General features: G+C 43.0%; 1 protein-coding gene and 1 pseudogene across 5 annotated transcripts in view; one reads left to right on the top strand and one right to left on the bottom strand.

Moving 5' to 3' along the window:
* Positions 1–26,297, top strand: part of ILRUN (inflammation and lipid regulator with UBA-like and NBR1-like domains) — a 92,988-nt gene extending 66,691 nt beyond the window's left edge. For 2 of the 5 annotated variants that reach the window (XM_074348517.1, XM_074348515.1), the window contains 3 exons: positions 7,401–7,729; positions 8,430–8,462; positions 23,021–26,297. In XM_074348517.1, the coding sequence (XP_074204618.1) occupies positions 7,401–7,729; positions 8,430–8,462; positions 23,021–23,056 (398 nt within the window). In that variant the 3' untranslated portion in view covers positions 23,057–26,297. The remainder of the gene's footprint in view (positions 1–7,400; positions 7,730–8,429; positions 8,463–23,020) is intronic. The other 3 variants (XM_074348518.1, XM_074348516.1, XM_074348519.1) reach the window with 3 other exon arrangements.
* Positions 5,567–6,401, bottom strand: LOC105064197 (small ribosomal subunit protein eS6-like; annotated as a pseudogene).
* Positions 26,298–26,664: the final 367 nt, after the last annotated feature.

Below are 26,664 nucleotides of genomic sequence, written 5' to 3'. Positions count from 1 at the left end.
CACCTTTAATTGCCAGTTTTTTTTAAAGTTTTGTGCTTTGTTTCTCCCAATGAAACTAATGAATGAGGAGGAGGATTAAAGATTATGTACCCTTTTTACAGGTATCATAAACTCTTAGATTTTATATAAGAAGCCTGTTTTACTGTCATTGTTATAGTCCTCCAGCTAGTTAGACATAACCAATCATCTTAACATTGACTCTAACTTCCAGCAGGGCAACCCGGAAAACATTTTTTTTAATATCACTTACAGTGCTAAGTACTTCTGCAGAAATAATTTGCCATTTATTGAGCACCCACCCTGTGCCAGTCATCATCCTAGGGAATTTACTTTTTTTTTTTTTTTAACATTTTTTATTGATTTATAATCATTTTACAATGTTATGTCAAATTCCAGTGTAGAGCACAATTTTTCAGTTACGCATGAACATATATATTCATTGTCACATTTTTTTTCTCTGTGAGCTATCATAAGATCTTGTGTATATTTCCCTGTGCTTTACAGTATAATCTTGTTTATCTATTGGGAATTTACTTTTTATCTCCAGTCCTTACTCTTGTCCCTCCTTTGACCTAGTGGTTTTTTGTTTTTTGTTTTTTAGTAGGTAAAACATTTCTGTGATCCTAAGTCTAAATTTAGGAATGATATATTTAGAGAAATCTCCCTTCCATTCTGTCCCCTTCAGCTAGTCCCTCCTCCTGTAGATGCTCATTTTTATTTTTCATTTATGAATTATTCATTCAGTGTTGTCTTTTGTTTTGCAGACGCCAGCAAATATGTATAAATGTGTCCCTTTTCTTATGAAGAAGTGTCATAACTATAAATATTGATCTGTATCTTACTTTTTTTCACTTCATAATATACTCTAAAGATCACTGTAGAAAACTTCATTCTTTTTTATGGCTGTGGTGTATTCCCTTAGGTAGATGTGTCATCATTTTTCCAGCCAGTTCCCATTCATGGACACTTGAGTTACTTAGATTTATTTCTGTTATGTATAAGGTAATGCTATTAATTTTCCTCCTCTAGCTTCTTCCCCATTTCTCTGCTCTCTTTCATAGCAAAACTCCTTGGAAAATTTAGTATCAGTAATGGCAGTTTCCACCTTCTGATTTCCTAGTTTGACGAATTCTTTCCATTCAGGCTTGTATCCCCACCATTCCACTAAAACTGCTCTTCTCAAAATCACCAGTGACCTGCAGGATGCTATATCCCATCTTTTGTTCTCAATCCTCAACTTAACTTGATTTGTTACTACAGTGGACCCAGTTGATGACTTGGCTTCTAGAATGCTATATACTCCTGGTTTCCTTTTATTCTTGGGGCAGTTACTGCTCTTTTTTCTGACCTCCTTATCTTAGAATGAATACACTCCTCCTTCCTCATGTAGGTCAGCTGGGCCTACGTTAGGGGTGGGCAGTTGTACAAAAAGGAAGTCTGTTAGGCAGGGGTGGAGTCTCTGCTTCTAGGAGTTGAGGCTGAGAGAGGGAAGAGAGGAAAGCATCTGGGTTCAGAGATCTCCTGAAACAAGCCTGTCTGACCAAACCAGATTTATTGACATACGTGGTAAGGGAAGGCCCTCCAGGGGAACTGTGGAATGCCATGAAGTAAAAGGGAGGAGGGAAGCCCCTTCTGTAAAGTTGGGCTCCTGCTGCAGGATTGGAGAAGCCTGTAGGGGTTGTGGATCAGTTTTGGATTGGCTGCTGTTTCTGAGGCAGGATTAGAAGGGAGGATTAATTAGGATTTAGGTGCTGTCATGGGGCAAAGGGCAGTTTAGCAATTGGCTATCTTATCCTCAGTAGTAGATGGCTGTAACAAAGCTGGTCTGGGGACATCACTGGTAACAAAGCAGTAGCCATTCAGAGAGTCAGTGTAGCATTTTACAGCTGCTGTATGACTGTGGGAGATGTAATGTTTCCTGTTAACTTTGCCTGCCTTCATCTGTGTCTTTCCTCCCAGCCCAGTTAATGGCAGGGTTTTGTTTTTTTGTTTTTGTTTTTCTTTTTGTTTTCCCATTCTGAGGATTTTCATCTTTTGTCTCAGACATACTTCTGCTCTTTCAGTTCTATGGCACTGATTTTACTGGGTTTAGGAAGTAGGGACCCTTATTACCTAAGACTTGAAGCAAATGCATAAGTGTTTAAATGATCACTGTTACCACTGCCCGCCCCACAATTTAAGGCAAAAAGCTCATGATTGTTAAATAGGGCATGATTTGGAAAAATTGTGAAGTAGGAATCGTCTCTTTGTTGTTGCCTTTTCAGCTTTTCTTTCTGAGCCCTCTTCCTAGTGTGGACACCAGGGACCCTTCCTGTCTCCTCTCATCCAGGCTTCCAGTGCTGTTTCTTAGGCTTCTCTTTCTTCTCCTCTATGTGAACTTGTGCCCATTGGTTGATCTGATAATAGGGTTAAGGTTCCTTTGGCGGGTATTTGCATCTTAAAAGGAAATTCCTGAGAATAATATTAAACTAAAGAATAAAATTTAATATGCATCTTGTGGCAAGATGGGGTAGGGAGTGAGAATGGGTAGAGAAGCAGAGCTGAATCGAGGCTGTTTCAGCAGTCACCCTGCTGTGGATGGGGCCTTGGCCCGACATCAGGAGTTGTCCTCTGAGGAGCTAAGGAACTGCAGCCTGGCTCTACTCTCTTCCCTCGCATTTCTACAGGAGGAATTTGTACTTATTAAAATTTTATATTTATTATTAAAGGTTTCATCATATGTAAAAGGGATGAGTTGAATGAAGTACTGTTTATAGTACCTTTTAGATTCAGAATTCTGGCTCAGGCACATTTAAGAAAATCACCTCAAGTCAGGACATTCTAAAATCAGTTTCTCCATTTGCTTACTAAGCCCTGACTAGATTTGACACCTTCTTGGCTTCTTTCTTGGCTATCCTGTTGGCCCATTCTTGTTATTGATGTCAAAGATCATATTTCTGTAGGTAAAAATACTGGGAAATGGAACTGACTTAACTATAGCTTTGGTTCCCTGAAACTTGGCTCCTCAATTTCCTGTTAGGAAGAGATAAGTAGGGGTTTAAAAAGCTATAATAAGAGCTAGGAGTTCTTGGTCATCATCTTGGTCAACCTCTAACTTGAAGTCTGATCTTGGGACCATCACTTTACCTCCAGACCTCAGATCCTTCATCTAGAAAGTGAAGCAGTTCCATTAGATGGCCCCTAAGGTTTTTACAGTTGTGGTTTTATCATCAGAGATAGTAAAATATCTGACTGGCAATTTTAATCTCAGTAATCAAGTGTTTTGGCAAGAATTGGAAATGGCCAACCTCTCTGAAATAAGCCTATTGGGCCCATATTTGTTATTCTTTTTCTTTGTTTGATTTAAAACACACACACACATTATGTATGAGATGAACACATTCTAAAATGTGAGGTCTAAAAGTGTAATACCTTAGAGGGCTCACATTGTACCATGTAGAAGGCATGTTTTGCTGTTCATAATGACCCATCATGATAATAACTTTAGAGGATCAGAACTGGAGTGTTTATTATTGGTGTTTATTTATCAGTGGCTTCTTAAGTGACATTCCTTTTACAGTTACTCTGTAGAACCTGTGAACAGTATGGAAAAATAGCCAAGGTGAAGGGAGTGCAGTGGCTCAATTAATAAGGCTCAGGGAATTATATTAAAGAAGTTTAAGTTCTCAAAGCCAGGGGGAGATGTCATTAGTCTCATATACTGAAAACAGCCTTCAGAAAAATCTATCCTTTCTCATAAGCGTTTAGTTTCCTGAGCTTAGAGAACATGAGCTAAGAAGCCTATGACCTGCAGCCGAGTATGCTAAATGTATGATGTTCTTCTAAAGAATTTTGGAAAACGGGTGGAAGACAAAAAAGTAGGAATTAATGTATTGTAAGACAAGGCATGTCCACTTGGGAAATTGAACAGTAGAGTGAAGGAATGTTGCCTTTAGTTAGAAGCCTCGAATAGGAGAGTACAGAATGAGTCTCCCTTAGGCTGCCTGCCATTGAATTGTTCTTTCAGGCCTATATCATATTGGTTTACAAGATTGGGCCTCGAATGAAAGTCTTCAATGAAAGTCCTCTGATCCGCCATTCTTGGCACTGTTCCGGATTTCTGAGTGCAGTGCTACACTTCCTCTCCAGGCTTACAGTGTTAAATCGATAGGTTGAACTTTTACGGTACTAGTTCACAAGAAGATTCTCATTTGATTTAATGCTGAGTATGTCTGGAATGGATGCCCATTCCAGTGATCCATGCTAGTGCTGCTAGTGACTTTAACTTCCTCTTAGCAAGAGGTTAAAAGAGTTGCTCATTATAGAAGTGAACAGTAGATGTCACTGCATCTCCACTTACTAGGGTTTTGGATCCTAGCTGTTGGGTACACCAAGTTCTTAATACAGCTTCCAAACCACTAACCTTAAATCGAGTATTTGTGGCTGATACTTAAGATCCCCTTCCTACAATGCTGTAAACTGACTATACTTTAACACACACACACACACACACACACACACACAATCCCCTTTCTCAGATGTAGAACCCATATTGAAAATTGAGAACAAACACAATCCAAAGAGGGTTTCCCTCAGTTTCCTTCACTTTTAGTGTATTTGTTTTATATAGTAGTCCCCCACTTATGTGCAGGGATTACATTCCAAGACTCCTAGGGTGGATGCCTGAAACTGCAGATGGTACTGAACCCTGTATATTCCGGGTTTTTTCCCCATACAACATACCTATGATAAAGCCTAATTTAAAATCAGGCACAGTAAGAAATTAACAACTAAACTACAATTGAACAGTTATAATAATATACGGTAATAAAAGTTATAGAGATGTGGTCTATCTCTCAAAATATCTCATTGTCCAAATTTAATTCCTTTTCCATCTTAACTAAGCGCTTATCGCTCACTGTGACTGTAACTTTTGCAGTTTGAGGTACAACGGCAAAACAAGCAAGAGTTTCTTTTTCCTTCACAATTTCGTGGAAAGAAAATTTGTTACCGTAGATCGTAGCAACCTCAGCATATGATTTTTTTTCTCTCCTTACTCAGTTGAGAACTTTCACCTTTTCACTTAAAGGAAGCCACTTCATGGCTTCTCTTTGGCATATCTGAATTGCCAGCGTCAGTACTCATATGCTTTGAGGCCATTGTTAAGTAAAATAAGGTAACTTGAATATAAGTACTGCCATACCCAACAGTCGATCTCATAACCCAGATGGCTACTAAGTGACTGACGGGTAGGTAGTGTATACAGTGGGGGTACACTGGACAGGGGTGATGCACATCCCAGACCAAAGACTGGGATAGCAGGAGATTTCATCACACTCTTGAGAATAGTGTGCAATGTAAAACTTATGAATGGTTTATTTCTGACATTTTCCATTTAGTATTTTTGGACTACAGTTGACGGGTAACTGAAACTTTGAAAAGTGAATCACGGTAAAGGGGACTCCTGTTATTCCCGTGTAGCTAACTGATGAAGTTTTATTTGTCTTTTCCTGTCAGCCTTGCAGCAGTTATTTAGGAGCCTGGACAGTTTTTCATATTTGTTTTTAGCAAGGTTTATACTTAAAAGTTTCTTGGACTTTCTTTCTTTTTTTTTTGGTCTGATCTTATTTATTTGTTACTCTTAGAACATCTTATTTTTGACTGGATTCAGACTTAGAGGTAGAAGCTCTCAGAGAGGACAGCCTCCGTCTCTTGGCAATCTGTTCCCAGCGTTTTTCTTTGGCCTCCTTCATCCTCTTAGCCAAAAGTTTAGCATATTCTGCAGGCTCTTCTTTGTTCTTCTTAGTACGCTGTTTCTTCAGAGCAATACGCCGACGTTTGTGTTGCAGAACACATGGGGTAACAAGACGCTGAATCTTGGGAGCTTTGGTCCTAGGTTTCTTACCTTCTTTGTTGAGGGGCTTTCTCACAACCTACTGGCGGACATCATCTTCTTTAGAGAGGTTGAAAAGTTTGCGGATTCTGCTAGCTCTTTTGGGCCCCAGGCGACAAGGCACGGTAGTATCGGTGAGTCCAGGAATATCCTTCTCCCCTTTTTTTATGATGACCAAATTGAAAACACTCAGATTGGCATCCACAATACAAACCTGTACAGATTTGCGCTTTCTTTCTCTAGTCCTCCTTGGCCTGTAACAGGAGTGCCCCTTACTCAGTAGCAGGCGGTCTCGGCCATGGGTCAAGACACCCTGCTTCATGGGGAAACCTTGTTTGTCGTTCCCACCACTGATTTGGACCACTTAACCCTTCAATTCTTCACCCAAAGCGTCAGCAGCAACTTCTGTGGCCATGCGCTTCTCATAAAAGGTACGAAGTTTGCGTTCATCGTCCACTTCAATGAGTTTCTGGCAGCCGGTGGCCGGGAAAGAGATATTCAGCTTCATTATGAGCAACTGACTGCCTCCGAGGCGCCGTGAAAAAGGCTCTTGGACTTTCTATAGCTTGTTTTTTGAAACCTTCCAGCAGGAAAATAACTAGATGCCACCGTTGTCTGAATTGAGGTGCTGAACCGCAAAGGAAACTACCACTTTCTTTATTCGTTTCTTCTTGAACCCTTGGCTTTGGCAGTTGAGGAAATAACTGAATTATGACCAAAATTCTATGGTGCATCTTTTAAAACAAATCTCTTATGGTTTCAGTATGGATGGTAGGATTTCCTTATCTGACAGAAAGACAGAGTTGGTTTTAAGTTGGATTATTTTAGAAAGTCTGAGGCATACTAAATTTTAGTATCTTTTGATCACGTAGATGGTGAAAATAGCCAGGGTGATATCTGTTCTAATATATCAGAGTTACTGCTGGTTTACTCCTGTGTCCTGGTTCAATTATTAATAGCTCCCCCTTTCACTCTTAGTTGTCCTAGTTTGGATAATATATGCTCAGCTTTTAATGCCTCAAAGATAGGGGAGTGGTTGATAAGTTACAATTTTAAAAATTGTAAGTTGGGTTTTTGTTTTTGTTTTTGTTTTTGTTTTTTGAAGAGTTATGCCTGGCTGAGTTTCCTGAGTCAGACACATGCAAAATAAAGTAAAAACCACAAAGAGCTTGTGATTCTGGGAAAATGGCTTTTGAGTTTCTATATATTGATCATTGTTCTCCGTAGTAATGATTTCCAAATTTGGTTATGCATCAGAATCAGAAAGTAACCTTTTTACAAATAGTTTCATGGGTCTTACCACAAGTCTACTGAAGTTGTACCAGAGTCTGAACTTGACTTTACCAAAAATGTAGAACTGCATGCTGTGTAAATGTACTGGATTTCTTTGTCAGTAAGCTTCTAAAGTAGCATTTAGAGGAACATTTCTTTCTGTAGTTTGGGTGGTGTTTGGGGGTTCTCTGTGATGGCTGCTTTGAACCTTGGGGGGTATGCCTGGCATTGACATGAGTTGCTTTTTTTGTTTCAGATGTCATCTGGGTCATTCTCAGTGTGGAGGTGGGTGGACTTCTAGGAGTAACGCAGCAGCTGTCGTCTTTTGAAACGGAGTTCAACACACAGCCACATCGCAAGGTAGAAGGAAACTTCAACCCGTTTGCCTCTCCCCAAAAGAACCGACAATCAGATGAAAACAACTTAAAAGACCCTGGGGGTTCCGGGTTCGACTCGATCAGCAAAAACACATGGGCTCCTGCTCCTGACCAAACTGAGCAAGATGAGAATAGACTCTCACAGAACTCTGTAAATCTGTCCCCCAGCAGTCACGCAAACAACTTATCAGTAGTGACTTACAGTAAGGTAGGTGCCCTCGGAGAAGAGGAGAAGGGGTAGGTGGTGGGCCTTGGGATTTGTGATACCCCTTCATGGCAAACTTAGAAGCCTAGAATGTTCTTTAAGACTGCTTAGCTCTCCTGCCAACGCAACAACACAAAAACCTACCCCTTCTCCCCTCCCCCCTTCCCCATCTCCATGTCCTGTGGATATTATACATTTATAACTTACTGTTGTCTCTCTGCTCTGGTTTGGGTGTTGGAAAGAACAAAGTTCTTTACCTTTAGCATAAAAAAAAAAAAGTCAAAATATCACCAGCCACGCCTCCAGTGTAAACATATACTAAGCGTAGAACAATGGTACACCTTTTCTACTGTATTTGGCGGAGGTGGGGGGTTGGGTTTTTTTTGTTTCTTTTTTTTTTTTTGGTTTGGGGTGGATTTTTTCCTGAGGAAAAAGACAATCTCAATTATTTATCCTAAATGTTGTTGGGCTTCCACTTTATTTACCTTGTTTGCGTGTCTTCTTGTTGATGTCTTTCCAGTCTCTTATGGCCCATCTACCTCCTCAGTTACAACCCAGAGTGGCCCAAGTGATATTTTGACTTTTCATGTGTGAGGAATAAGTGAGAATTGTTTGTTGAGTTAATCATGATTTTAAATATTCTGATTGTTCTAAGACAACCTTCTAGGTGTTTGATTTTTTGATCTGTTTCTCTCTATGCTAGGTGATTAAACAGTACCTCCCTTACTCTGCTGAGGTAATGATGGTTCCTGGTTGTTGGTTTTGGTTGGTTGAATAAAGCCCTGATGCTGAGAGCTCACTGTTGTAGGTGATTCGTATGGCAGAGCCTGTGAACATTCCTATGCGTTCTTCTCTGGCTAGTAAAGTAGGATATTAGGCCCAGCATCCACCTGTATAATCATATAACTGTTAAGTCTTTCCTTGTTTCATGTTGGCATTCACTCTCAAAATTTTAAAAATAGAATTGATGTTAATTTGAGGGACAACTTACTCTGTTGTAAGAATAGTATTTTTCTGACCAGTACGTTATATGTGGTCCAGATCAAGAGGTAAATTAAGAAACCCAGTGATATGAATTCTCTTTCTCCTCATGGTCTAGCAAGAGGAACTTCATTCAGTAGTAGTGTAACAAGGGATTGATTTATTGGTTGGATAGTCATTATAAAGGATTGTGTAGAGTTATGTTAGTCATACAGGACATAAGAGAAGTCAATTGCCTATATTTGAGGAAAGACTTCACACCTTAACACTCTTTAATAAAAGATTTTCCTCTAAGCTGCCATTACTCCAGATTTTTCTTCCTTAAATTTAACCCTCCAGGTTATGACCATTCCTGGTGGTACAGGCCCTAAGCTAAGCATGCCCTATTAGAACGGGAACTTTGAGGCAGCCAAATGTAATGGGAAGATGAGAATTGGAGGAGACAAAACCAGTTGCTCAATGCTTTCTGTAGTGGAAGTCCCTTCACCCAACCGTGAACTACCTGGCATTGCTGTGGTCTTAGGAGGGGACTAGTGTTCCTGGCCAGGGCACTGCACTCATTTTCCCGAGTTGTGAACCTGTCGTTTTTTGCTCCTTTAGGGCTTTAGGGACTGATGCATATTAACTACATTATTGCCCTGGCTTAGGGTGGGGGTGGGAGGTTATCAGAATGCATTACCTACCACCCTTAATTGAGGTCCTAACATGCTGCTTGTTTTGGAAAGGCCAGGCTGTGGTAAGGCTCTAGAGATATTTCTTGAGGTTGATGAACTCATAGTATGTTACCTAATTTTTTTCATGAACTCTGTAGCATCATTTAGTAGTAGCACCACAGAGAAAAGCTTCTCATTGGAGATATCCAAGTCTATAGGCTGTAATGCATTGAGAATGTGGCACTTGGACCCCAAAGAGAAATTGAAGCCTCTTTTTTTCCCCCTTAAGTTAAGCACAATCTTACTCAGAAAGCACTTAGGTGAGCGCTAGCAAGTTCTCTGAAAGCCTTTCTGGCTAAAGGTGAGTCAGCTCCACCTCTTAGGTCTCCTTAGGAATGGGGTAGCCTGTAGACAGTTACCAGTAAATATTTATTAACACATCTGTGCACTATTTAGAGCAGTGTACGTTGTTAAGTAAGGAAATTTGAAGAATAAAAGAAGCTATCCCTACCAACTAGCAGCTGTCAATACAGTAGGGGAGATGAAACATGCAAACAGTTCAGTCAAGAGGAGTATGCATTTGGTCAGTAGAGGACAGCACAGTCAAAATGTGTAATTTGTGTGCATGGCTGGTGGTTAGTTAAAGAAGGTTGAGATGGAGTTGATGAAAAGGGCTTTTCATCAACAATGATAAATTTGGAAAGACGGGAAGGATGATGTTAGGAGAATAGTTTCAAGTGCTAAAGGCAGAATGAGTAAGGGATATATGATCAGGAGATAAGGATGATAGACAGTGGGGATAAGTTCAGTAGGTTGCATTGTGTTCCTTTGAGCAACAGTGGATGAAATAATTACAAATGGTTTTGAAAAGAATGGGAGTGTACTTAAATGGATATCTTAAAGCAGAGATAATTCGTAATTCTAAATACTGTGTATTTGGCTTGAGAATATAGGTTATTTTTAAAGGCAGTCATGCTTGAGGTTCTGAAGAGGTATCCTTGACAAAGGGACAAGATGGGGTAATCTACTAGAGTTATTTTTTAAACAGTTCTTATGTGCCAGGTGTGCTGCCAAGTACTTTACATGTATCATTTCACATTTTGATAAGAAAACCAAAGCTCCGAGGGGCTAAGTAACTTGCTCCAGTGCCACACAGCTAGCAAGAGGCAGAACTGGCATTCAAATCCAGGTGCCACATGGCTAAGGTATTAGTAGATGAACCTGGGCTTTCCCTAGATCCTCCTGTTGGGCTGAAGGCTATGTTGAGCGAAAGCGTTAACTGACTTGATGACCAGTATCGTCAAGATGTGAAAGAAGCAGAGTTGAAATAAGTGGCTCTAATGTAAACTGAGGATTGCCTGTGGCATCTTCTTTTTGAAGAGTTCCCCTGTGTGTTGAGTCTTTAGTGGCTTCTTTTCCTGGTTGATAAAAAATAAAAACTATTTTTTTTAATTTCCAGGGTGCACCAACCATGTGGCGTTTATAATGAATAACCCTCTTATTTATGAATAAGTGGAAAGGATGAGAGATCCCTAGAGCTCAGAGTTGGGGCAAGTGTCTTCGGTTTACCTCAGGTACCATCTTTGTTGGATGGGTAGGAGGTGTACCTGATGTGGTATCAAGGATCACTGAGTTGGCAATAGATTTGATTTACTCTAAAGAAATTCCCTGCCTGCCATTAAGGCTAGGAAAGGACGTGATGCTCTTGGAAGCCCGTGACCAGAGTTTTAGTAGGCAGATACAGTTTCCTGCTGCCTCCATAGTTACAGTTTAACTTGCTAAGGTTGATAGGATGAAATGAAAAGATTGCTTCATGCACCTGCTCTATGAGGGCTGGGTGGATGTCAACATAATGGCACATCTGTCAGTGCCAGGAACTGGATACCCCTGGAGCCCTTCCTCAGCTGCCCTTGAATAACTGTAAACTCTCTAGACTCCATGCTCTGCCTTGGGGGGAAGCTGTGGGTGGGAATGCCTGCCCTAGCTCCATCCCACAACACAGAGGGCCTGCCCCTCCCTGTGTGAGAGCTGTCAGAGGGAGTTAGAAAGGTAAGTATATGCTGACCTGCTCCAAAGATTCATAAATCTGACTCTATGCTTTTGTTAAAAATTGGCTGACCTCATTATCAGCTCAATTTGTGGCTGACCTGTCCCAAGTGAACAGTCAGACCAAGTATTAATAAAGGTTAGATGCTGTTTTAATGAACCCTTTCTTTTTATGTGATTAGCTCAGGAACCTCTGAGGACAGTCACACAGTGCTCACCATTGACTCAAGGCAGTCTTGCCATGAATTCTAACTCTGACTCATCTCTGAAGGCCAGGACAGCTTCTGTTTGGACAGTGTTAGAGTAGGAAAAAACAACCGATAGAGGTGTGGAAGGAGAGAATCAAATACTTTTTTTTCTTATTTGCCCATAATTTTTAAAATTTCTAGATGTTTTCCAGGAAGGCCTTACAGAGAAGTAGGACACAACAAGACAACCAAATGATCTGATTCAGGACATCTGAGAATAAGAGTGTGGCTGGCCCAAACCAAGGAACTGTTTTTCAGGACAGCCCAAATGCTTTGCTTCCTTTCTCTGAAGAGTAATGATTTACAATCTGGGGGAGCTGAAAAGAATTCCAAACTCATTTATTTTGTTACTTGGACTGTGCCTCTTATTTTGTGTTTGTTCTTATTTAAAAAAAAATGTTTGGAGCTGGTATTTGTCATATACTCCTCCTTTAAACTGATTATAGTCTGAGCCACTGTTATTACTTCCGCCTAGTGCTGGTTCAGGAGGAGAAGCGTGTTATTATCTTTGCAGGAGGTTCATCGTGCTCTTCCAGCGTCAGCCACTGCCAAGTGCCATCTGCCCTGCCTGCCCACGTTTCTACCTGCTCCTCTTCCTCCCTCTGACAATCACCCTTTAGTACATTTTGGATCTGGAGCCTAGAGAAGTTTCTGTTAGGTCAGAAATCAACTCTCTTCTAACCTGCTGCTATCTGTGTTGGATAAGGAATGGAAGATTTATTTTCCCTCTGTGTAGGTGAGGGTTTGGAAACATAGTAGAGGTTATAGGGGGAGGTCTGGAAAAGGCAAATCTTTTGCCATATGGGCCTGAGGATTTAATGGCTTGTGGATCTTATTATCTACTTTGAAGTAGCTAATCAGTTTAACATAATAATAAGGGATGAGTTTAGTGGAATTGGGCCCAACATTTGCCCAGTACAGAGGGCACTGAATTTGACCCAGTGGCAGGTGGTTGGTGTCCTTAGCTGGGCTAATGGCAGTAGAGGGCAGTGTAGCCTTTCCACTGCCATGAAACCTGAGTCTTCCTTCTCAGGTGCAAACCCTTTCCCTGAAAGGTTTAAAGCTGGCACAGGAAGAAGCTGGAAGGAAAACTTGTGTCATTTGATATTTTATCCAGCTTGTGTTCTCCTCTGGCAAGGGACAGGTAGCAGAAGCACACCACTCTCCGATGGGGGCCAATGAGAGTGCAGTAGTCAGAGCTGTAAAACTACTGTTCATTGAGCACTTACTATGTGCCAGGCACTGTGCTAAGGACTTTTTAAATTTTTTGTTATTAAAATGATCAATATACATAGTTTAAAGAACCAAGTAGTTCTACAAGTTAACTACAAAAAACTATAGTCACCTCCCTGCCTCCCAGCCCCAGTATGTGTTCCCCAGAGGCAGAGGCAGTGGCAGCAGTTTGACTTGTATTACTTTATTTAGTCCACACAACAGGACCATGATACAGGCACTGTTACTATCCCTACTTTACAGTTGCTGAGACTTGAGGTACGCAGGTTCCATGACCTGCCCAAGGTCATGGAGCTAGAAAGTGGTAAAGCCAGGATATGAACAAAACCAGTTGTTTTTGACTCCTGAGCCTGCTCTCTTAATGATCCACTACATTGCTTCCCAATTACAAATAGTGTTCATGTACGTATTTTTATCAGGTGAGCTCACAGCTGCGGGCTAGGGAGAGGATGCTTTCTAAAGCGTACTATGACATTTCAAATGAGGGTCAGGCCAATTATTGACCAAATGTTATGTGACTTCACTACTACTAAACCCCATTTCTCCACAAGCTGCTATGCAAGCTGTAGAAATCATCCTTTCTCTCCAGCTTCTATGAAGGGAAAAGATTCCCTAGAGCCTCTGGTCACTTGGGTTTAGATTTTTGTTGACATTGGAATTTCCAAAAAAAAGAAAAGAAAAGAAATTTCCATTAACTCACTTTTGTGACAGTAACACCTGTACCTCTTGAAGTCACAAAACCTGTCTATACTCTGATTATGGTCAAAAGATAGAATCTCTGGAGTTATATTTTTCTGAGATGAATTTAAAATCTTCCTCTGAACATGCTTAGTATTTTAGAACTAGAACATACTTAAGAGGCTGTCTTATATCCTGTAAAGCCAGATTTTGTTTCTGCAAAAGGTTTCTGGAGAAAGAATATATTACAGTCAGTACAAGCCCTGAGATGGAAGTTTACCTGATTTGTTCAAGGAACAGAGTGAGGTAGGAGCAGAGTAGAGGGAGATGAAGTCAGGGGATAGAAACCAGATCACAGAAGGCTTTGTGGGCCCTTATAAAGGTTTAGGCTTTTGCACTGAGGGACACAGGGAACCATTAAAGGATTTTGAGAAGAGGGGTGCTGTAGTCTGACTTAATGTTATAACGGGATCCCTCTGGCTCTCATTTCAAGAATACAGGGCAAGGATAGAATCAGAGGACCAGTAGGGAAGTTAGTGCAGTCATCTAGGTGAAGAAAATGCATGCTTTGAATCAGCATGGTAGCAGCAGAGGTAGAAGTGGTCTTAGTATGGATCTGGTTCGTTAGCTAGAGCTAACGGGAATTGCTAATGGGTTGGAAGAGGGGTGGGGTATAAGAGAGAATAAATGATAACACCAGGGTTTTTGGCCTGTGCAACTAAAAGGACAGAACTGCCATCAATGGAGAGGGGACAGGCTGGTGTAGAGGTGAGGAGAGATCAGCAGGTCCATTTTGGGTACACTGGAGATTTCTATAAACATCCAGATGGAGGTATCAAGTGAGCTGTTGTGTATCCACATTGGATATAGAGTTTAGGAGAGAGGTCTGGGTGGAGATATAAACTTGGGAGTCATGTCATATGGACAGTATCTAATGCTATGAGACTGGCTGCAGTCTTCTAAGTGATGAATATAGAGCAGGGTTTTCTCAGCCAACAGGCTAAGACTAATTGGCATTTTAGGCCAGATTATCCTTTTTATTTGGGGTGAGGGCTGCAGATCTTACGCATTGTAAGATGTTTACCAGCCTCTCTGGCCTTTATTCACTTGACACCAATAGAACCTCCCTAGCCCTGAGTATAACAACCAAAAACAACTCCAGGCATTGCCAAATGCCCCTGGGACAGGAGCAGAATTGCCCTGCTTGCAAACCACTGGTATAGATAGAGAAGAGGTCCACGGACTGAGCTTAATACTGTCTAACATGTGGACAGTCTCATGTTATCCAAAGCACCTTTACTGCATTTATTCTTGTTCTTAATTCACAACACTCTTGTGGCTTTTGTAGTTACACTCTTCATTTGACAAACCAATACAATAAGTTGTAAATTGCTCACATTCACACAGCAAATTGGGGGTGGGCCATGGGATGAACCTAGGGAACTATTTTGAGTCTAGTGTTCTTCTAGGCCACACTACGCCAAGGCTTGCTGACAGAAGCAAAGTTTGTTTGCTGTTCTCTGAAGGTAGTTTATACATTTAGTATCAGGTTGTAGAGACCTCCTTGTTCATCTTCAGAAGCAGCAAAAGAGTTTGTGGCCAAGAAGGAAGCAGTGCATGGCAGCTGAGTGCAAGCAGTACCTGTCCCTGTTCGCTGGCAGATTAGCACATTCTGTACCAGAGGGGTTTGCCAGGAGACTCTGGTTTAATGAAATTATGGTGACTCCCTTTTGATAACCCAGAGGAACTAGTAAAGTCCTCCCAGCTTTGCTGGTGTTTGCATTGGCATTGGTCATGTGTGCATTTTAAAAATAAATTAAGCGAACACTGTACATCTTAGAAAATATCTCTTGTTGTTTGTAACATTACTATCTGACCAAGAATAAAAAGTATCTCCAGGAACTTTCCCTTTTGTACCTAAACAGCTTCAAAGCTGTTCAGCTCCCTTTTCTTTGCTTTGGGGCTCTGAGCATTGTTTTAGATTGGTCTGATGCTGGGGTAGTCTTGTAGCTGAAACAGAGCTAGTGTTCCCAAGACAGCCAGCATATTTTATTTTAGCTGTAAGGAAACATTCTTTTCCCTGTATTCTGAATTTGACATTTTAATTTCTGATAAAAGTTCTCAAAGTGGGACTAGGAAATTGTAGGTTTAGACAGATAAGTATAATTAGGAATTATAGTGTGAGAATTTGTGTCCTGGTATAGATACTCAGGTTTCAAATGACTTGTTCTCAGCTTAGTCTGCTGTTAACTATAGTCTAGAAGTACCAGGTGCAGAATGTAAGATTAAGAGCTGCTGTGCCTCAGCAGACTGTTCCTTAGAGCTGGACTGAAAGTGAGACCCTTTTCAAAGCTGTATACATTCACCTGCAAAAGCTTGAGGGTCTTGGGCTTTTTGCTGTGATTACCACCTAAGGGCAAGTTAAAACTGCTTTGACAGAGAGGGCTTTGATATTATTTAGTCAGGAAGAGAGGCCTTCTAAGTTGCTCACAGCCTGTGTTAATCCTTATCTTCAAAGAATTTACCATCTGATTACACAGATGTGACTAGCTCATAGGAAGAAATGAGAGCCAGTAAAGAAATAGTATGTTGAGTTCCAGCTGATTTTTAAGTGCTCATATGAGTTTGAAGGAAGGAGAAAGCAGTGAGATTTGAAGTAGCCAGAAAAGTGATATGTTGGTGAATGATAGATTCAAACTGAATTGGAGGGAAGAGGAACCACATGCAGGAAGGCCCAGAGGCATTCACAGGCAGGGTGTGTTTACAGGACACTGGCCAGCCTGAGTGTGGTGAGTGAGGTGTATTTAGAGGGTGGGGTGAATTTTGGAGCCTTTGAAAGCGAAGCACAGGAGAGTTCACCTTTAATGTGAAAGGAACTAGAGTACCAACAATGCTTTTGAGCAGGGAAGTGGTAGGATGAAAACAAACATTGCTGAATGGGGACCAGGGAAAAACAATTTATTCTCCCTGAATCAGCCAGACATTTGAGGGGATGCAGGGGAGGTTATTCTGTGAATTAATTGTAAGAGAGATGGGGGAAGACGATGGCATGTAAGGAAACAGTATAGGAGCTGGAATGGAAATCCTGAGAAAAAGTGGGACCAGCAGCCTCAGCAGGACTCCTACAGTGCAACACCAAAGGACACGTGGCTAGGAACTTGGATAAACTTTTAGGTGTCTTCGCCAGTGAGACTCTTAGCAGTTCTTTCTTCCTTTCTAGGAATCTCCTCTGCCCTAAGAAATGGCCATGAGAGAGCTCTGTCTGCTAGCATCCCACCTGGATTCTAGCACACTTCCTATTAACAAGATTTTGGGGGCTAGAATTTCAAATAGCAAATAGCTTGCTCTGAAGTCTTTACTGAAAGGGGAAGTAGAATTCAGCCAGTGTCTTTCATCTCCTTGTAGAACTTTAAATATGTTTTCATTCACAATTATGTTTGAGTTTTCTTCTTCATGGTGGTATTCTTGATTTGTCATGGGGTAGGTGAAGGCTCTGGGAATTGCCTTTGGCCACGGGGAGCTTTGGATGGACTAGAGGATGAATGACAGAGGAAGAAGGGAGGGAAGATGGAGAGGTGGATGATGGCAGGAGGAAGAATGAGGGCTGTATGATGAAGGATTGGATGATCGGTAGAGGGAGGAGGGATGGACACATGAGAAGGTCCAGCAGGACTGTAGAAGTTAGTTAAGAGCAACAGGAAAACTGTTACAGAGGTAAGTGTAAAAAATGCTTTGATAGGGCTTTTTAAAAACTAGTTCAGCACACTTATAACTGAATCAAGCTTTTAAGCACAGTTTTGGCACACTCAGAAGGCCGTGAACTGAGCCTGCCCCATGATTAGGCATCATGCATAAAAGTATGTTTATTTGCTTTTCTTTGGCTGGTTCTCATACATGTCCTCAGCCAAAACATCAAATACATCTTTGAAATTTTGAGGACTGTCACATGAAGGTAGTTTGAACACCAGTGTTCTAGCACCTGCAGAAGTTCCCATCATGCTGATATGGCCCTGCTCTACCACCAGCAAGCCTCCTTGAACAGTCACCATCTATTAAGGGATGAGCCCTGCTTTGAGTACTCCTGAGAGAAGAGCCCTCCTTATCCTGTACATTACTCCAGTACAAACTTTATTTCTAATTACTGAGAGGCTAATAGGCTTGATCAGGGCTTGGTCAATCTCTGGCCCTTACCAACCAAGCCAGCCCCATGAGCAGGGCCTCACCACACCATGTTTGCAGTACAGGATCATGACAGAACTTAGGACTAAACCCTGTATTCTTCTGTGTTTGCATTCAGTGTACATAAGTGACACAAAAGGAGCACTAGGCGGGTAAAGCACTGGCCAGGACTGGCCCAGGAAGTGAGCAGGAGGAGGGCCCTGGTGGTATTATCTGATGCTGCCATCAGTATACACCCGGAGAGCACGTTATTTCACAGCCATGCAGCAAATGCTCCTGTCTTTTTATTAGCCTGAACCTTTTTATTTATTTAAATCAAATCACAAAGGCAAAATAAAGATAGGTTTGTGAAAACTTTCATGTTGTGGTGCTTTATCTAAACAACAGCTTTCATATAGAGTTACCCAAAAAGCCCTCCTCCTAAGACATCCTTATTTCATTAGGAATTTCAGCCTTCTTTCCCCCGCCCCTCCCCAGGGAGGTTAAAGAGAGATGGCTCACCAGTGCAGAGTATTTCACAGTTCATTCATTCATTTTACTGATATCTGAGTCTTAACTGTGTGCAAGGCACAAATAATTGGCAGAAACAAGTTTTACCATCGTATAAAGAGTAGCTTGCTTTTCTGATAGCACTGCCTCTACTGTTGAACATTGATGAGTAAACTTTTAAAAGTATTCTAGCTGAAACAGAACTAGTTTCCTGTTTTTCAGTACTCCCTTTTGGAAAAGTTATTTTGATTTCTGTATAATTTTAGGAAGAACTTTAAGGTATTACAGGTGTCCACTCACATAAGATCAGTGATAACCAAATCACTGACTGGGAGTGACTCTGCTATTCCACAGGGGCAACTATAAACTATTTTTAAAAAACAAATAGTTCTTATTTTTAGTTTTGCTTTGAGCATAGGGACCACAAGTACTAGATCTCAAATTATCCTTTCAGGACATTGTGGTGAATGAAACTGAGGTTGTCTTTTAAGTCTATATGTGTTCTCTTTTAAAAATATTTTTGGAAAATTAGCCAAATTATGGCTCACAGTAGTTATTCCATTGTGGAAGTGCAGTTCAGGACCTGCCCCAACTACTGTAATCATTCAGCTGGCTTGAGGCCAAGGTCTCTTTCCCAGACACCCACTAGCAGGGAGTCCCCTCTGTCTTAGTTGGTGAGTATGGAGCTCCTGTGCTTTAAGAGGACTCACCTTTCCTGTAGCCAAGTAGAACTTAGGTCCCAGGGCTCACAGCCGTAACAGCTCTTCAGTGAAAAACTTAGGGAAGACTGAGGCAAACAGGCAATACCTGAACCCATGTGAACCTAAAGGCTGTCTCTCCTTCGCCAGGAATGCTTTCCTGTCCCCTAGCAGAGGCGGGACTACTCCCAAGAAATGGAGCCTTTGAAAACCCATTTCTGTGCAAGTTGGGTAGGCCCTGGGGAACTGGTCTTTGGACCTGGAGTCAGATAGAGTTCTTTTCTGGGTTTGATTATTCATACCTTCTATTAGTATGGACAAATCTATCCATGTTGCTAGTCCCTATATGGTGAGAGGTGATTCCTCATAGAAAGGAGGTTAGCCTGCTGCATCAGCGTCACTGAGTTTTGTAATCATGCTTTCATGGCATCAGTTTTCGCTTGTCAGAGTTTAATTCAGGACTCTAGTACCATCTGATGCATTCATCCCTTGATCTGTTTTCCTTATTAGTAGTACAGCTGTTACAGGAGAGATGTCAGTGATGCCAGGTTAATTAAAATATTTGGCATTTGCTTCCCTACTGGTAAAAGTTGAAGAGTTGCTAGGCACCAGAAGAGAGTGAACATTATCTGTATTGCCAAACCCTACTTTTAGGTTGGAGTTGGAGACATAAGCCACCAGAACCTGTTACACTGGGTCTTAGAACTCCAGTGGAACCTGAAATGTGGATGGGCATCTTGCTTCAAATGTACCTCCATCCCACTCTTAGGAAAGGTACTTCCCGCTTGGCCTTCTGCCATGGGACACCCTGGACAAGCTGTTCTTGGAATCTCCACCAGGCTTTTCCTCTATAACTGATGTTGTGTTGCCTGTGTACTAGATCTGCTTGTGACACCTATAATCCTGCACATGGGAAGTCTCAATGGTAAAGTAGTTTTGAAATAGAATTGGCTCCCTCTCCCTTCCTTGAAGTGATGGTAGTTAATTTGGGGGGAAAGAAGATAGAGTTTGTTCCTTAAGCCAACTTTCTGTACCAATTAAACATAAACAGCTTCAGTAATGCCATTCTCTGGATGAAAGGGAATTAGGTAGCATTTTTCTTTCCAAAAGGCATAGAATCTCAGTCAGTAAATAGGGGACCAATGATAGCTCTTAATCTAAGCTAGCTAAATACCTTACTAGCGGGAGGTTATAGCTCAGTGGTAGAGTGCATGCTTAGCATGCGCAAGGTCCTGGGTTCAATCCCCAGGACATCCATTAAAGAAAAAAAAAAGGGGGTTTCTTAAAACTAAAAAAAATACATACCATACCATGCCATACTGAGTGGTCTGAGGGCCAGGGCATTCATGTGGAAATCTGAAAATGCCCACGTCTGCTGTATTTTTCTGCCAATGGCATAGGACCCATTTAGTTTATCTGTAAAATGGGCATGCGCAACAGCTCCTCGGCAAAGTCATGAAGTCTGTTCTCCAAGCATTCCACACAAGTCACAAGGCAAGGGCTTGCTTTGTAAGAGCCGGTGTGAATATGTGGAGCTTTGGTCTGGAAAGCAGTTAAATTTAGAGTGAAGGAACGAATAGTTCACAGAAAACAAATGCTGTTTGTTCTTCGGGTTTTCTTTTCTCTGAGCATTTTTTCCTGCACAGGAAAAACCTTTAAGCATTGTATTGGTTCTAAACCTTACAGGAATCACAGCCTTTATTGCCTTCCTTGAATTGTTCTGGATGAATGAATGTTGCTGGGAAGAACTGAGAGCAGCTTGTTACAAGCTGCTTTAATTTTTACCTCTGGGGTCTGTGACCCTCCGACCAGGCCCCCCAAATGGATTCTAAGAGTTTTTTGCTCCTCTAGCACTTGGTTGAATGGGTGGGTGCTATGACTACCAAGGTGGTTATAGCCTTAGCTTGCCTGCTGGAGACATGATTGACGCAGGGGCTGGCAGGCATATGGCATTTTAATCACCCCTGCTCTGCTTACCAGCTCTGTGCCCTTGATCAGGTTACCTCACCTCTCAGAACTTGGAGATTGTACTTGTCTTAATTTATCTTCATGAAAATTAAAGAGAACATGTTAAAGTGCTATAGCAGCAAGCACCTGGCACATAGTTGATGCTCTTATCAATGTTGCCCATCCTCCGAATTCACCTCTTCAGGGTTTTTGTGTTCAATAATTACACCAAGCAGCTAGACATACTTCTGGTCTTTTGAGGCTTTATATGGAGAGAGGAAAAAAAAGCAAAAGCAATTTCAGTGCTTTCCACTGAAAAAACTGGAAAGTTTGATCTCATGGTCCCTATTCTTGGCAGCTTTGACTTCTGGCATTATAAGCATGAACAAAGAACATTTTTCTTATAATACTGTTTTTTTTTTTTAGCCTCCTTGGCTAGGTACTTTGTGTCAATGCCTAGAACCTTAAATCTGGAAAAATTTAAGGAACAACCTGAGATCCTGAGAGGAGGGGACCTTACCCAAGGTCACTTGGTGAGCTAGTACAGAGCTGGGAGCAGAACCCAGGTCTCTTTGTCTCAGTTCTGCACAAGCTGCATCCCACTGCAGTAGAAACCATGAGGTTGTGCATCTCTAGCAAGCACCTCCAGAGAGCCCAGCCTCTCCTGGGACCTGGGAGACGGCGACCAAATGGATGGCATGACTCAGACACTGTATCCCCAGACCTAAGCAGCTGTTTAAAAACTTGGGTTGGAAGGGCCAGTATTCTTTGACTTAAAGGGGTCTGACACTCCAGGTAGTAGTCCGAAAAATACCTGTCCTCTTTTAGTTATTAATTCAACAAATACTTATTGGGTATCTACTAAGGGACAGGTGCCATGCTAGGTGCTAGGGAGATGGCAACAAACAAAACAAAGTCATACTGATAAGGGATTTTAATCACTGGCAACCCTGCAACGAAGCACTTATATTCCTTTTCAAAGAAATGTGTCATTCTTTAAAGAAAATCAAATTCTGACTGCCCACATCCCATCAAACTAATGGAAAATGTCATCTCAGTCATTCTTGTGCCTCCTCACCCCAGTTGTGCCTAGATTCAGGATTCTTAACGTAGTTGTCAAGCATCGTGAAACTCCTCTGGTCGATTGTCATGGTATGGCTGTGGCACCTCCTCTCCATGCCCATTTGACCCCTTTGATCCAAGGGTCCTGCTGTTTCTGGGCCAGTTTGGGGTGTAGGACCTTAGTGAGAGTGGTCACCAGTTAGCTTTGCTCTCCTGGGTCTTTTCAAGAAGCACAGTCCAAGGTGGAGTGGGGTGAAGGTGGAGGGAGGCACAGGACATCCTCTAGCAAGTTCATGAAGCTGCTTTTGGTGTGGGCACATCTTAGTGTCTCATTCTTAACAAAAGGGAAAAGTGAGACTATGAAGCCTTCTCCAGCAGCCAAGCAGCATAGAAAATGCCTTTGGGAATTTGGAATAAACCTTATTATCATATGGCAAGGGAGAAGCAATGTGGAGAGAACAAAGTTCAGACCTGAGTTTGAATCTTTGCCTTTTACTACCCATGTGACTTTGAACAAATCTCTTAATCTCTGCAGTCAGATGGGCATCAGCCAAATGGATGTAATAATACTCACTTGGCTTTGGGGATGAGGATTAAAGACAATGTACACAAAGCCCCTGCTATCCTGCCTGTAACTAGGTGGACAGTGGCTGCAGTATTTTTGTTGTTGAAGTAATTGTCATCAGCCAGCAGTAGCCTACACCTGAGGATAAGGTGTAGAAAGTGGGATCCAAGGATCTTTAGCAGAGAGGTTGAGATATTGTCAAAAAGGAAGGAAGGCTTTGTGACCTGGGTGGAGGAAGGTTGGCACCAGTTGATCTAGCATCTGAAAGACGAGAATTCTCTCCCCTAGCCACCTCTCTCTTGGATGGTGTGATTGAATGAGAACACTTAGCAACTTGAAATGTGCTGATACTTGGCTTCTTGAGATTTTGCATGGCAAGAACAACCCGCAGGCTTTGTCTGTGCCCTTGGGCTTCCTTCTGGCTCACTGGGAATGACTAATTCTTTTACTTGGTTTGGTTGTCAAATTGTACCTGCCTGTGTCTACCATCACTGACTGTGTTCACTCTCTTCCAGGGGCTCCACGGGCCTTATCCCTTCGGCCAGTCTTAAACGGGTGTCAGCAAGAAGAAAAATTAACAAAAGACAGAAGGCTTGACTTTGGGGGGGAGGGCAAGGGGTTCCTCTGGATTGCAGACCACATCGCGTGGACCCCTGGCTCTGACCCCCCATCCTGGAAGAAGAGGAAGACGCAGAACAGACTAGTTTTGAGTAAACTCAGTATGCATGTGTGAATGCTGATTCACAGGAATGGTGTTGAGGCTACCAAGAAGAAATCTGTGCAGCCACTTTGGGTTTTGTTTATTAAGTGTCAGTCTAGCAAGTCATTAGGTCACTCAAGAAGGAAAAAAAAGTTTAAAATGGGGGAAAAAAGCCATCTTTTTAAACAAAAATTATTTTGCCTACAGACAGGTTGTAGTTTTGAGCACATGTTAATTTTCTCCCCTCTTTCCCACTTTTATTTTTTTTAGATAAGGGATAACATACTCTTTATAGAATAGCTGCTTGCTCTGGAAGCGATTCAGGTTAGAAGCTGGCGTGGCATGTTTGGGGACTCTGTGGGTCAGTGCCACATGACTCCACAAGTCTCTGACCCCATTTGTTTTTCATGGCATCAGCCAATGAGTTATCACCCTTTTCCTCTTCTTTTCTCGTTAATCTTCTGTTGATTTACACCTTTGACATTAGTATTCGTCAACCCTGTGGCTTGTTACCATCAGAACCTCTCTGAAGACCAAACTTCCCTGTGTGGCCAGCGGAGGAAGCCTTGAGGACAGATCTCGGGTGACGTGGGAGTTTCTGAGGCTGAGAGGTGTCCTTCTGCACACACTTGTAACAATTCAAATTGCTTTCCTTCCATGTTTCTCTTGGCAGAGAGAAATGCCATCACGCTTACTGCTCTTCTGGATTCTTTGTACACAGTGGCCCCCATTCACTCTGGGAACAGTGCCTCTGTGCTGCATATGTGCGTGTGCCACGTGCACACACACACGGGTGTTGGTGCAGCTCACCAGCGATTGTGCAGCAGGCGAATGTGAAGGTGTCCCATGCTTCTCTGTTGTCACACAGCTCCTTTCCCTGTGTTCTCCTCCAGTTGTCCTTTGTGGTGGTTTCACAGCCTGTTAGTGGAAGCTGAGCTGTTAAGGTATGAAAATATAGCCCCAGATGGGGAATTTGCCATGGGGAAGGGCCACAGCTACCACATTTTGATGGAACTGAAAGGTCCCCAGCCCTGAGCAGGATGCTTGGTTATTGGGAGGTGGTGGGCAAAGGGCAGCCCTGCCAGAGCACAGGCTGATTAGCTGGCTGCTCACTTGGACAGGTGGCCCCACTGGCATCCTGTGGATTCCAAGCAGTTTGAGATGTGGATATCTCCATGGAAAGTTTGAACCAGGCTAGAACAGCTGTCTGCCAAAGATACAAGAATATGCAAAGTCCCTCTTCTCTTCTTACCCCTCCTTCCCTCGAGTCTTGGTTGGTTGATAGCCAGGGATATGGGTCTAGGTGCGGGTGCAGAGTTGCCTGCCTGTTCCCACACCCCCACCCATCCTGAGGGTGTGAGACCAGCAGGGAGACCAGGTCGATGAGCGGCTGCAGTGGGTCATACAGCCTGGGTGTGGGTGATGGTCTGCCTGCCTGTCTCTCTTTCTGGGTGTCGGAGAAAAAAATGTGTGTTGTTTGTTCCTCCTCATCCTCTTCTGAGACTGTTGTTTTTTTAAAGCTTGATTGTGAGAGAAAAGTTTGTATGAAATTCCCCCTTTGCCTTCCCTCCTCCCAAAAAATTGAAAGGGGGAATAAACATTGGTCCACTGGAGAGGTCCTGAGGGAGGGTGGAGCCAGCCTGCTGAGAGAGCAGTGCGGCTGGGGCTGGACTCGGGCTCACAGCGGAGCACCTACTTTCTATGCACACGAAGAGTACCCCATTCCCGAGCAGAGCAGATGGGAGTCCCTGCCAGGTGCCCAGGCCACCACAGGCCCAAGCAGGGGCTCACGATAGCTTTTTGTCTGGGGGCCCTGTTAGGCCCAGACTTCTGCTACTGTTGGTGCCAACCTCCTGGACACCACCACCCTGGAGCCTACACATGCCCAGCCGTTTTCCTCACTAGATAGCCTCAGAGTGTCACATCTTCAGCTGCCCTGGTGGGATCGTGGGAAGCTTTCCATCCCCTGGTTTCCTAGTTTCCTGGCTTCCTCATCTGCCCCGCACTAGGCGCCCCTTCCCCTTCCCAGGAGGCGCTGCCTGCCATGATTCAGCAGTGACTTCACAGGTCACCATCAGTGGGTCTGGCCCTGCCAGGGGAATCCTCTTCTCCTCTTGCTTGTAGGCAGCTTCACCCAGCAAGGTAATTGGCCCAAGCACGTTAGCTTCCCTCCCAAAGACAAACCATTTCTGTACACATCTTTGGAGAGGTGAGCTCCTTGCTGAGGCCAGAGCAAGCGCAAGCCATGGAATAGAAGCAGAAGGAGTCTGTGGTTCCCCCAGGACCTGGAGGCTGTCAGTACCCTTGATCCTGCCTCCTCCCATTGGTTTAGGTTCTGAGCAACTCCTCGAGCCCCTCCTCTCCCCTGCTGAGTTGGGCAGCATAGGCTACCCTCTCAGCCTCAGTGGTCTCAGTTCCTCTTAGGCTCCTCATCAAATGGCAGGCTGCCCCTGGGCAGGACTTCCAGTGTCTGGTACCCATGAGGTGACGCAAGCAGCATCCTTAAGGACCTGAGCCCAGTGGGGGAGGTAGAGGGGCTCAGGCCTGTGTGCATGGAGTGAGGTGTGTGTGGATCTGTGTGCACGCGTGCATGCCTTTATTTCTTTTTGCCTTGGGGGCAGTTGAATTCGGGGCATTTTTCACAAGAAACAGCCTTCTCTTACCCCAGCAAGGACTGGCTGTAACCTTAAGTCCGTCAAAGGCACTTCCAGCCTGGAGAGAACCTCACCAAGACAGCTGTGGCCAAGGTGGGAAGTGGGCATGAGAATAAACACCTCCCCAAATTCAACCTGAGCCCTATCAGGAGAGGATGGTGGGGTTGCCAGGGCTCAGAAATGGAAGCTGATTCCCCACCCAACCCTGCCTTGTCTTTTTTTTTTTTTTATCCTTGGGTGAATGCTGGAGCAGCAATTGCTGCTTCCTCCACCTGGACAGTGGTGTGTAGCAAGCAAGCTGGGTGGTTGTTTGTGGTGGGGCCTCGTGGTGCCTGGGAGGAGATGAAGATGAGGAGGTTTTTCCTTACTGTATAAATGAATATTTGTATGATTAAATTAACACACACCAAAAAAAAAAAAACAAAAAAACCAACCCTATTTTCTTGTGTGTCAGTGAGTTTTATTGTGCCCTGAAGCCCCTGTGTGTCTGCTTGGTCCCAGGGTGGCTCCGATAACGTGATTTTTGGTTTCTCAGTCTCTCCTTTTGCAGAAGGGAAAACTGAGACCCTGACGTTCACTTTATGTTTGGGAAATCAGTCCTAGGGTTATAATTGGATCTGCTGCTCTTCCTGGCTTCCAGTGGCCAGAAAAGTGAAACTGCCTTCAATGATCTTTAGGTCCCCAGGGTACCATGTGTCTAAGGAGCATTACTCTGTCCCCAGCACATAGGATGTACCGGTCAAGTTAATGTTGATCAGCCAGCAGGCATCATTTGGGCATTTATTGTTTGTCAGGCACATTGTGC

Source organism: Camelus bactrianus, chromosome 20, assembly GCF_048773025.1.
Source record: "Camelus bactrianus isolate YW-2024 breed Bactrian camel chromosome 20, ASM4877302v1, whole genome shotgun sequence".
NCBI lineage: Eukaryota > Metazoa > Chordata > Mammalia > Artiodactyla > Camelidae > Camelus > Camelus bactrianus.
The sequence above is the reverse complement of the archived record's forward strand: the minus strand, read 5'-3'. Positions and strand labels throughout refer to the sequence as shown.